At 45.5% G+C, this 12,754-nt stretch overlaps 1 protein-coding gene across 1 annotated transcript in view; it reads left to right on the top strand.

The window, feature by feature from the left end:
• LOC102397580 (protoheme IX farnesyltransferase, mitochondrial) overlaps positions 1 to 12,754 on the top strand; it is a 110,490-nt gene that overhangs the window by 77,354 nt on the left and 20,382 nt on the right. The window contains exon 5 of the mRNA XM_006068247.4: positions 5,057 to 5,127. Within this exon, the coding sequence (XP_006068309.2) occupies positions 5,057 to 5,127 (71 nt within the window). The remainder of the gene's footprint in view (positions 1 to 5,056; positions 5,128 to 12,754) is intronic.

Raw genomic sequence — 12,754 nt, 5'->3', positions numbered from 1 at the left:
TAGAGAAAGAAAAAAGCTGCACCTTGTTATCAAAGTCAATATTTCCTGAGCCTGACTTAAGGACGGCTCTAGAATATGTCTACTTTTTGCATAACGTATAATTAATCAGAGTGGGAATAGGAAATTTATCACATGGGCCGAGTTCTATTTCTCCCAACTTTTGGTGCCTATTTCATTTTAGCTCACAAAAATTCAGTAGTATCTTACGTATGTAATTATCTGTTAGGAGGGCTAATAGGTATGTTTTATATCAGAGCAACATCTCTTTGGAGTATTAACAATTATCTTCTAATGTAAAAAGCATGGTATAATAGAAAAGTGAGGATCTCATGTTTATTGTTGTTGTTTAATTGCTCAGTCATGTCCAGCTCTTTGCAACTTCACAGACAATAGCTGGCCAGCCAGGCTCTGTCCATAGGATTTCCCAAGCAAGATTACTGGAGCTGGTTGCCATCTCCTTCTCCAGGGGATCTTCCCGACCCAGAGATCAAACCCGCATCTCCTGCACTGCAGGCAGATTCTTTACCACTGAGCTAATCAGGGAAGCCCATGTTAGAAATCTAATAAATATTTATCTATTGGTATAATAGTGACTTGTATCTACATGTGGCTATGAGGAGGAAAAAATGATCCATTTACCAGCCTATTAAATAAACAGATAGAACTATTGATTCCCAAACTGATTCTGAGACAAGATTAATATAAATTATTTATTACGTTTCTATTGATTAATGCTTCTCATCTTAAACTAGGACGAAAGTGGGCAAGTTATTTTATAGGTATGACGTGTGAAAGGAAATGATTTGGGACCGTTAGCTTTGCAGTGAGTTAGAGGTAATTTCACTGCATCTGTCTGTCTACCGTCCTCCTGTTTTCCTCCGGGGATAGCATTTGTCTTGGAGGAGGCAATGCTCGTCGTTTGAGTGGGGTACTGTGTCTTTATGTCTCTCCACCTCTCCCTGCCTGTGGTCGCATCACCCCCTCGTCCCTGGAATTCATGGCCATGGTGGTTCTGGACTTCTGTTTTGGAGCTGTCAGGAAATAAGCTTTTCTGCTGGGGTCAACTAGGAGCTTGAGCGTCTAGGGTTGCCAGGGCCATTTTGCTTCCTAGAAGACCTCTGCATGCGGGAGCACCCAGAAGAGACTCGAGAGATGGAAAGAGCCAGAATCATGGCAGTACATGTGGCGCCAGACTCAGAAATTCCTAAAGCAGGCACAGCCCCGTTATAGGACATAAAGGCCCGTTTTCCTCTGAGCTGGTTTCAGTTGTGTTTCTGCCACTTGCAACCCCAAGAGTCTGCCTCGTAGAACAGTTCCTGGGATAGTGGAGGGCAGGATATGGGGAGGAGCATCGGAGAGCTGGGAAAGTGGATGGTGGGGTCAGGACCCTGAGTAAGAGGGGAGATTTTCAATGAAAGGAGTTCCAAAAGGTTGATGGGTTTTTATAAGGGAAAGAGACTAGGACAAAAACTTATTTTGGAAATGAACATAAGTGGAAAAGAAGTTGTTTGCTGAGGGAAAAGCACATATCATTACCTCCTGGACAATGCAACTGCTCTCATGTTTGACGTTCTTACAGTCTTCCTCTGTTGGGACGTTGAAATTAAAGGGATAGACCCATATTGGGTTGGCTTAAGCTGGAGATCCCCTGGAGGAGGGCAAGGCAACCCACTCCAGTATTCTTGCCTGGAGAATCAGTCCATAGGGTCACAAAGAGTTGGACACGACTGAGTGACTTAGCACGCATGCACGCAAGGCTAGAAAAGGTGGAGATGGAGCTTTGGAGGTAATGGATCCAAGGCGTCAGTGTGGGACCTCTCCTCCATTTCCATTTATCCTGCTCTGTGGCCACAGGCAGCCCAGGAGCGGGGAGGGCATACTTTTCTGGGCTTTTGGTTTGTTAAATCCCCAAGCAGAGACTGTTTGAATCAGATACCCCCTCAGTAAACCAGCTACTATGTCCAGGTGTGGGGTAAAGCACGGGGTGACATGGCCATTTGAGACCTAATGACTGGAGCCTTCAGAGGAGGGGCCTGGGCTGAGCGGTTGTCCACGTGCATTCCCGAAAGCAGCGAACCACTGCGGGCATTATTCAAAGCAGGGAGGATGCATGAAAAAGTCGGCGAACAGTATGTTCTAACGGCTGGTAAGACTGCATTGGTATTTTAGTTTCAACATCAGTTGTAGGAGTTTTACTTCTTTGGCTCCAAGTAGTTGGAGCCAACTTAAATGATAATAACATTATGAAAGGATGATAAAGCACAGGGGGAGAAATGTGAGTAGATGAAACCAGCTCTATGTTCTAAAGTGCTTAAATGTCTCACCTGAAGATACACTGCTTTATGTTCTGGGAACATGTCTTCGATAGCCAGACCAAAGCCGTGACCCTAACTGAAAAGCATTACAGAAAATGCATGAGAAACAGCATAACGAGCTCTGATCCCATGGTGCTGGGAGGACTTGTCGATCCCTCCCTGAAAGGACCCGAAGGTCTTGGTTAGCTGCTATTTGTACCCAGATGTTGCTTGTCCTGATACATTTCGGCATCCGTGAGAGACAGAAGCTGATGCAAGTTGTGGCACCCTGAGGTTCAGTCGCTGCGTCCCAGACCTCGGTTCCCATCTCTGGATGGCAGACTTGCCAGGAACATAGAAACAATAACATCTCTTTTTCATCCAGATGAAATTTTTCAGTAGAATTCCTGAACTGAGTGTGTGTGTGGGTGCGTGCGCACAGATACTCGAGAACTGCCAAGAAAGTTATTTACACAAGAGTTTCTGGGTTATATTGGATAACACCTTACCCACATTTAAATAACATGATTTGTAATTGGAATCCTCATTAGTCCTGTGAAGTCAAATTAATAGGTCATGAAGGAAAGATTATTAGAAATACTTACAGAATGTGTTTGAATACTGAGGGAGGGAGGGAAGGTGAGCAGACGGGATATGTGTAACTTGAACTCCTTCAGTAGGGAATATAGACTCTCACAGGCAAAGAATTTTTTAACACTTGTAAATCATTTCAAAGTGTAACTCACTCTACAAATAGATTTATCTTCAGGGATGGTTTATTTACTCTGTCATTTATTGAGCGCCTATTTGTATAGCTCTCTTTGACATTAAGGATGATAAATTCGCAAGTCTTAGGAAGCCTGTCATTGAGATCATAGATAAGGTGGACATATCGAACAGTTGTGTTGTGTTGTCATTTAGTTGCTCAGTTGTGTCCGACTCTTTGCAACCCCATGGGCTGTAGCCCGCCAGGCTCCTCTGTCCGTGGGATTCCCCCGGCAAGAATACTGGAATGGGTAGCCATTCCCTTCTCCAAGGGCATCTTCCCAACCCAGGGATCAAACCCACAACTCCTGCACGGCAGGTAGATTCTTTGCTAGTGAGCCGCCATTAACTACTTTTGTAAACAGTGGCCCTGTTGAAAGTAGTAGAGAAGAGGTCTGTATCAGTTAAGGTTTGATCAGGATGCGGTACTGTGAGCGATACGAGGGTCTACCATAGGGGTTAGGCCTGGTACAGATCCTGGTAAGGATGCTGTGGGCTGGCGCAACCCTGGGTGGGATGCTTGTATCTGGTGCTGGGCCTGGGGAAGGCAGAAGAGAGCAAACAGGAGTGACCCAGAATCCGCGGAGGATCCCAGATGTAGGAGAGCGGACTGGACCACGGTGCCCGTTTCCCGCTGCTTTGATGGTGCGGGTGGCCATGGAGCAGCACGCAGACGTGGCCCAAGGTCACGAGACATGGACGAGCTCGGGCGTGGGCTGCAGCCCAGGGAGGTCCAGCAGGAGCCGGGGCAGCTGCGGGCCCAGTGTCCCTCAGGGCCAGCAGTGCAAGCCGACAGGTCCCAGCTGCTGTGTAGCCACAGTCGTGCCTGACCTCACGCCAGTTTTGCAGGTGTAAACATGGCTGCTCCTGCATTCCCACCTTCCAGGTGCTTCTGCAGGTGCTCCAGACTAGAGCTGGGAGGAGGGGGCATCTGGGCAGCCTCATTCCCCGTGAGCTGAATGGACATGGCACTGACCCCTCAGGGCTCGCCCTGGTCAGCCTGGTGCTCGACATACCCTTCAGTCATACTTCCAGATAAGGTGATGGCAAAATAATTGTATTAATAAACAGGATTAAATTCTCCCCCTTACAACCAACAAGTCACTGATAGACTCCTTGAAAAAGGAGGCAAAGCCCCTTTATTCATCTCTAGGGCATGTTCATTTCTCTTCCAGCTGAGTCGCAGTGTCCCTTGCTTCTCTGTTGCTATAATCCTGTAGCACAAGAGTAAAGACTATTAACATATATTCAGTGGTTGGAAATGGGGGGCTTCCCTGGTGGCTCAGTGGTAAAGAATCCACGGAGACACAGGTTCGATCCCTGGGTCGGGAAGATCCCCTGGGGAAAGGAATGGCAACCCACTCCAGTATTAATAGGCAAAACTGAGAAACAACCCCAGTATTCAGCACATGAATGGATGTACAGCTGAGTCATGGTCTCCCTCTATCCTTTGTAACTTCGATACTGAAACGTGAGAGTAAATGCTGTTAACATTTATTCAGTGGTAGGAGAATGGGAGACGATTAAATGCTTGTGTACAGCCCCATCTGACTTCTTATTAATATTTCCTTCAGACCTGGCCTTTGACTCCAGCAGCCCATTTTCCGAGGTCAGCTGATTCTTGGTTGATTCACAGTCTTCAGGATGCGTGAAAGGTTCTGAAATCGTGTATGGCACTAATGCTGTAAACCTGAAACAGTGGCTTTGAAGAACGCTGCTGCTGCTAAGTCACTTCAGTCATGTCTGACTCTGTGACCCCATAGACAGTAGCCTGCGAGGCTCCCCCGTCCCTGGGATTCTAATACATCCATGTACTTAACCCGTGATTTTCAAAGTATTACGTGTTCTGGACAGAGAACTTTTCTCTCAAGAGTACCAAGAGTATTCACAGTATCAAAATTAAAATGAAATTTGCTGTGGAAAAAACTGTAGAACTAAAGCAGAAAGAAAATAACTATTTCATGCTGTATTTAATTGTTTTTTCAATCTTTTTGCAGTTTTTTGAGGTTCCATTTGATTCAAACATGAACAGGACAAAGAACAGACCTCTGGTTCGTGGACAGATCAGGTAAAATCATGAATGTCTGTCTCTTCCATGTTACAAAACATTCCATTGCGCATCCGTTCCAAATCATTTCCCTGTATTTTTTAAAAGTATTTGTGTATTTATTTGGCTGCATCAGGTCTTGATTGTGTCCTGCAGAATCTTTCCTTGCAGTGGTCTGACTCTCTCACAGTGGCATGTGGGCTTAGTGGCTGCATAGCGTGTGGGACCTTAGGTCCCCGACCAGGGATGGAACCCTGGTCCCCTGCATTGCAAGGCAGATTCTTCACCACTGGACCACCAGGGAAGTCCCCTTTTTCCTGTATTTTGCCTTGAGTAGTAAAGTGAGAAGAATACCGCCGTGCCCCACCCCCGCCCCTGGCCTCAGGAGCACAGCCAAAGTCCACGCCTGTGTCATCAGCGTGAAGACAGAAGGGCGTCCACCACCTGGACGTAGAACCCTCTTGGCTCTCCACCTCTCACCTCTGCAGAGCTGTCTTGGAGGCAGATACTCTGAGGGCCCAACCCTGTAAACACAGACTTTTTTCTTTTGTTCCCTCTTAATTTAATTCAGCCATCCTCAAACTTCAGTGGACCTAGTCATTGTTTCCCAGAACTGTACACACATAAGCCCATGTGTCCTTTATGGTGACTTCAGGGGATCATGAAGGATGACTCTGAGTGGAGTCTACTTCTGCCGTAGGGCTGATCTACATGGGCTGAGTGGACTGCACCTCGCAGCGTCTTAAGAAAGTCCTCCTGGGGCTTCGTTTGCCAGACTTTGTGCTCACGCCTTGCTTTTTACTGAGCTACTGTTTGTCTCTGATGCTTCAGATATTGGAAAAACTGACCCTGAATACATACTTGATAAACAAGACATATTGAGATAACTGGCTAGTTTTGAAGTAGTTACACACCCTTTACATCTTAGGCCACAAAAACTTTCTCTAACATTTTTGAGAATCAAAGGGAAAAAAATCTTTACAGCTAAAATGCCATTTCATGGCCATAAACATCCATGACATTGCATTATTCTTTGCTTCGTTTTCCCAAGGAGAATACAGAGGACAGCACTTTTAACTATCTGTCGGTTACCTACATAAAATGCCAATTCTGCGTGTCTAAAATTTTTAAGGTTAAAAAAAAAAAAGTGTTAACTATTTGGGAAAAGACTGCTTCTTACGTCTTTAGCAGAAAGAAGAAGTGTTTTTATATTAAGATGACGTGTGTGAATCCCTCCTCACTCTCGCAGGGCCGGTTGTGAGTTTCTCTGGTGGTCTCGTCGGAGAGCAGTAATCGCAGGTGACTGGTTCAGTTTCCTGTGGAAACACTTGACCCCGAGGCCCTCTGCTTTTTACTCTGGCTCCTGGCCTCTGTGGCAGAATTATCTATCTGAGTCTTTAATGGCTCGGGGGCCACCTGATGAACTTGAGTACCGTGTCCTCCACATCACTGAAGAAGCATTCCTGAGGCCCGAGGCTGGACCGGAGTCTCGGTGCATTTGGTAGAGAGCTTGGCGTCTGCGTCTGAGGACATCTGGAGAGAGGAGCTCCGGGGTCAGGACGGCACTCATACCCCCAGGATCAGCTCCTCCCCGCAGACTTGACCTCTGTTAACTGGGGGCCACACCCCTGCATCTGTGCCCCTGAGGCTGAGCGTCAGCATGGCCAAGGCTGTGCCCAGGGGACCAGGGCTCTGGAGCCTGGATGACGCCAGGGGAAGGGAGGCAATGTCGGGGGAGCGGGCAAAATCAAGACGGAGTTTGACGCCCCGAGCTGCCCGTTCTTCTGTTGTTTTACACCCTCACGAGTATCGTCCTTCCTTCTTGTCACTTACCTGTCACGCACACGTCCAGTGTCCCTGAACACCTTACGTGTGATGAAGCTCTGAGTTTTGCTTGCAGCACTGATCCTAACTGGATAAAGAGGACTCTGTGGTTTTTAAGTGGCAGAGGGGAGGGGTCAGAGGATGAGGAGTGGTCCAGAGTGAATGTCCTCAGAAACTCCTCCTCAGATAGCCCTTGTTTCTTCCGGGAGGATGGGACCAGGTGTCGTCCACCACAGGTTATCGCCACCAGAATCTGACACCTGTTTTTGGCAGCTGGGGACCCTGCCTTCTGATCCCCAAGCTCAGGGCCAGGAGAGCAGCTTGCAGAGTGCGGGTCCTCGGCTCAGCCTCCCTGGGCCTCCAAGCGCTTCTGCCAGCCCCCTACCACTCCACTGGGTCCTTCCCCTCTGATTTCAAATCTGGATGAGCAGTCCTTCTGTCACGGAGAGGAGCCTGTTCAGTCAGCTGCTCCATCTGGTTTTTCTTTCTTCTCCTCTTTTTACCACCAGTCTTCTAGAAGGCGTGGTCCCCTCATCCCTTCCACCCCCATGTCCAGGCTACTGTTTGCTTCCACCTCATTCCTCTGCATGTTGGGTCTTCAAGCCCCAAGCATGTGTGCTAAGTCACTTCAGTTGTGTCCGACTCTGTGCAACCCTATAGACATAGCCCACCAGGCTCCTCTGTCCATGGGATTCTCCCGGCAAGAATACTGGAGTGGGTTGCCATGCCCTCCTCCAGGGGATCTTTCTGAACCAGGGATCGAACCCTCGTCTTTTATGTCTCCTGCATTGGCAGGCTTCCTTACCACTAGCACCCCACTCCAGTACTTTTGCCTAGAAAATCCCATGGACAGAGGAGCCTGGTAGGCTGCAGTCCATGGGGTCGCTAATAGTCGGACACGACTGAGCAACTTCACTTTCACTTTTCACTTTCCTGCATTGGAGAAGGAAATGGCAACCCACTCCAGTGTCCTTGCCTGGAGAATCCCAGGGACGGGGGAGCCTGGTGGGCTGCCGTCTATGGGGTCGCACAGAGTCGGACACGACTGAAGCGACTTAGCAGCAGCAGCAGCAGCAGTGCCACCTGGGAAGCCCCTTCAAACCCTGCTTCCACTTAAATTGACTCATCATCGAACTAGGAACCTCAGCCTTGACCCCCAGGCCTGCTGGCCGAGTCCTCTGTGTCAGGCCCAAGGCCCTGTAAGAGAAGGTTTGCTGGCCGAGCCCCGGTCCAGTGCCCAGGGCCGAGGGCAAGGTGTGGAGGACAGTTAAGTATGGGTGGGGGGGCTCGCGGGGGGGCAGCACCCAGGCCACTCCTACATGGCTGCTTTATCCAGCAGCCTATGCCGCCCTTGGCCCTGATTCTACTTGGTCGCCTTCTAACTGGGGTCCACTCCCCCACCCAGAGCACCCTCTGCATGCCCCAGTCCTTCTCTGATTCAGAGTCGGAGCCTCAGGGAGACGTTCTGAGCAGTGATGTCAGGTCATGGACCTGAGCATCCTCTCATTGTCCTCCTGGACCCGGCCACTCTTCTGTGGGAGCATTTCCTGGTTCTAGTTGGGGTTTTCTGTCTTCTCTTCACTCTCCTGTTAGTTTTCAGACAGAACAGAGATATACATCTTTCTCTAACTTGAAGTCCTGCAGACTCATATTTCTAAGAGAGATATATATAGCTTGTGTATTTTTTTTTCTAAGTAATAACCTTTTTTCATGGTCTCTTCTAACTAAAATTAATCTTAAGGATGTCAAGACCATCTCTGTGTTTTAGAATTGAATAAGTCCCTTGTTTAATTCAATTCATTAAGAATGGATTGATTGCCTAGAGTGGAACCAGCACTGTGAGTTTTATTGTTAAATCATGCTCAAAAGGCCTTGAATCTGGGTGGAAAAATTATGCCACGTGCATAAAGTGCTTAGCAGATGAGATGGGGCAGCCCATAGACATGGATCAAGGGAAATGGAATGAACTGGTACAAACAAGAAGTTCTCTGGGAGGTTAGAAAGGGAAGACTCCAATAAAGACCAGCTGGGCAGTGAAAGCTCCCTGAAGAAATCAGACATGGGCTGGGCCTTCTTGGTTATTTTCATTCCATCTCCTTTGAATTATCCATTTTCCAGCTCCCTTACATTGACAGGGAAAGAATACATGTCAGCATTACTTTTCCCAACTTAATGGATCGAACGAGAGTGATCCAGAACTTGTAAGCTTTAGGTGTGGGCTGTGAGCGGAGAGATGGAGCGATAAGAGCAGAGAGGAAGGTTAGTCTTCGAGGGGATAAATTAAAACACTCGGAATTGGGGGCAGCCCATACCTGGTTGTGAAATGAGTGATGAAGATTGAGTTTTCGAAGTGAAATGAATGGATTGTTTAGTTGGCATTATTAACTTCAAGAACGAGGTTTAGCCAAAGTATTATAGGGATTTACAGGAGACATTTTTCACATTTACTGAAGGTTTTACCAGTAAGCACTTAAGCAAATGTAAACATTTAGCGGGCTGCAGGGGACCTGGGAATGTTATTCATCCCCCTGTCACGCTGGTCTAGTAGACACATACCGGCCCGGGTGAAGCTCTGCAGGGTCCGGGTGGTTATGATTAGTCTCTCGGTGTGTATATACTGCAAATGTAATAAGAGCATAAACATTTTATAAGTGTAGAAATTTCTTTTTCTTTAGTGTTCACCAGTCATTAAAAGTGGCAGAAAGAACAGATTTGGTCTCAACTTTAAGAACAGTGGTGCTAATGTCCAGAACTTTGTCCTTAAAATCATTCCATCTTGCCGAACCATAGTAGGAAGAACAGGCAGAGGAAAGTCTGTTTTCATATCATCACGCAGAATCATCACAGTGGGTGAATGAGAGGGACACGGGTGTCTCCTCAACATTAATCTCTCTCTCTTTCTCTCATTGTCATAAGAAGGAAGAATGCATTCATGACTTTTTGGAAGCATCGTGAGTTGTCAGTATTTGGTGACAGCAGTCCTGGGCATGGGAGATCCTTTGGGCCCCAGGCCCCTGTTTACAACCAGAAAATACCTACAATATTCTAAGAACCATGAGTATAAAGAGTTAACTATCACATCACAGTTACACAGCCAATCCTTTCAGTCACGTGAAAAATAAGTCATAGGAGCAAACACCTTTATTAATACCTGGATCATTTGGTCTAACCTCCTGTCACTTCACTTCCTCTCTTTTCAAATGTGCTGTGCTGAGTCGCTTCTGTTGTGTCTGACTCTTTGCAACCCCACGCACTGTAGCCGCCAGGCTCCTCCGTCCATGGGATTCTCCAGGCAAGAGTCCTGGAGTGGGTGCCGTTTCCTTTCACAGGAGACGATGTGAAAAGGTTTGTCATCATCAAAGGCTACTCGCGTTGATTGATGTTGGGGGAGCAGTCATCTTAAGATCACGTTCTCTGTCTTGCCTGATTTGTAAAGGTTTGTTTCAGTCAACATTTTGGGCCCCAGCCTTAGGTACAGGGCATATAAAGATGAATGGTACAATGTCCATCAACAGATGAATGGATAAAGGTGTGGTACGTATATACGATGGACTACTACTCAGCCATAAAAAGAAGTGAAATTGGGTCGTTTGTAGAGACATGGATAGACCTAGAGTCTGTCATACAGAATAAAGTAAGTCAGAAAGAGAAAAATAAATATCATATATTAACTGATATATTTATACAGAATCTAGGGAAGTGGTACTGATGAACCTATTTGCAGGGCAGGAATAAAGACACAGGCATAGTGAAGGGGCTGTGGATACAGTGGGGGAAGCAGAGGAGGGTACAAATTGAGATAATAGCATTGACATATACACACTACCATGTGTAAAATAGATAACTAGCCGGAAGCTACCGTATAGCACAGGGAGCTGAGCTCGGTGCTCTGTGATGACCTAGAGGGGTGGGATAGGAGGTGGGATGGGAAGGTGGCTCAAGAGGGAGGGGACATATGTATACATCCAGCTGATTCACACTGTTGTACAGCAGAAACTAACACAGCATTGTAAAGCAAGTTTATACTCCAGTTAAAAAAGAATGTGCAGTTTGCACCAAGGTTCTGGAATTCTTGAGGAGAAGATTCCTATTTCTGTCCATGAAAACCAAATTTCCAGTGTAGTGGTCTCAGTGTTTTCTCACACCCGTGAGGGCAGGGACCACCTACTGAATTCCTCTATCACCCCCAGGTCCCTGGAAGATCCGGGATCTCTGTCTTACCTGTTCACCTGCTTTTATGATCTTTCCTTCATAAATTCATTTCAGCAATATCCACTTACAGAGATATTAATTCCTTGGTTCTCAATAAAACCCATCACAGCTAATGTGGTAGATTTGTAAGAGCACCTCTTTTCAAAACAGTTATTTGTGGAGACTTCCCCAAAAAAACTCAGGTCAAAGATCAAATGTGGGATTTATTCAGGAAATTAAAGTTAAATTGGCTTGGTTTGATTACGCTTTTGAGTTTTTCGTTGTTGTTGTTTTTGAAGAAATGGAATTTTATAATTTAAAAATCATTTATTCTGGAAAAATGACCAAGCAGTATGAGATTAGTTTTTGTGTAAACCAATTACCTGCAGAGCTGCTTAGAATATAATGCGTTCTTGATTTCATATAACATTTCATAGACCTCTCTGACACATTACTTAAACAGAAAGGCCACGTTTCTCCAGTAACTCATTTAAAAGTCAGGCAATTTAAATTGTGTTTAAATGGAATAAGTAGATATCAAAGCTTGTATATTCTCATTTGTTCCTAATTTCTATAGAAAATTACACTTTGATAGAGCTAGTAAAGGTTGGTGTTTAGTAAACAAAGAAGTATTAGATTTTATGGGAAGAATAAATAATTCATAGAAACGTGTTAGCAAATTCCCCGCCACTCGGATCTATTAGTTTCTTTTCCATGGTAGCCTTGGGCAGGAAACGCAGGAGTAGAAAGACCTCACACTGGTGCTCAGTAGAAAGGTCTCTCCATTTAAAATGTAATTCAGTTTTGAATGTGAGTTTAGAAATGAACAATCATTCCACCCTCAGCATGAGCCGTGAATCTATTTGCATGAATGAGTAAACGGATATGAAAGAATTTTTTTTTTTTTTTTTAGTTCAAGAAAATTGCTGGACCTTTTACCACCTCTGTTCCCCATCCATCAAGTAATGCTGTTTTCCTTATTTGTACTTTGTTTTCCCCTGTTTTGTTGACAATTAGAAATGTTCGCAACATCATCATGCCCATTCACCTGCTTTTATGATCTCTCCTTCATAAACTCGTTCAGCAGTATCCACTCACAGACATATTAATTCCTCGTTTCTCAATGAAAGCCATCACAGCTACTGTGGTATAGATTTGTAAGAGCACATTTTTTAAAAATGTTTTGCATGTGATCAACCTAGTTTTTTCTGGCTCTGATTTATATTTTGGTGATTTGCTATAATCAAATTCTTGATTTAAAGTTTTAATTGAAGATAGAAATATTCTTCCATTATAATTATTATCTTTAGAAACATGTTTCACACTGTCTTACCTTTATAATTTATAATTAAGAATTGACATTCTGGAGGCCCTCTTTCTCTGGGGTCACCCCCAGCCCGGGGAAATCCAAGGAAGCTTCCTTATTAACCTTCCTTCCCATCTTAGGTCTAGAAATCAGGCCTCAGAGTAGCACTTGAAGTGGAGATGAACTGCTAAGGAAATTAAATGATGAATGGAGCAAAAAAGAGTGATAAAAATGTAAACAAAAATTTTAAATGAAGAATAACTGATAAAAGGAGAAATAACGGGGCAAAGGGTGTCCTTCTCCAGGTTCAGGGTACTTACCAGAACC

Source organism: Bubalus bubalis, chromosome 3, assembly GCF_019923935.1.
Source record: "Bubalus bubalis isolate 160015118507 breed Murrah chromosome 3, NDDB_SH_1, whole genome shotgun sequence".
Taxonomy (NCBI): domain Eukaryota; kingdom Metazoa; phylum Chordata; class Mammalia; order Artiodactyla; family Bovidae; genus Bubalus; species Bubalus bubalis.
Note: the sequence above shows the minus strand (reverse complement) of the source record. Positions and strands in the feature narration are given on the sequence as shown.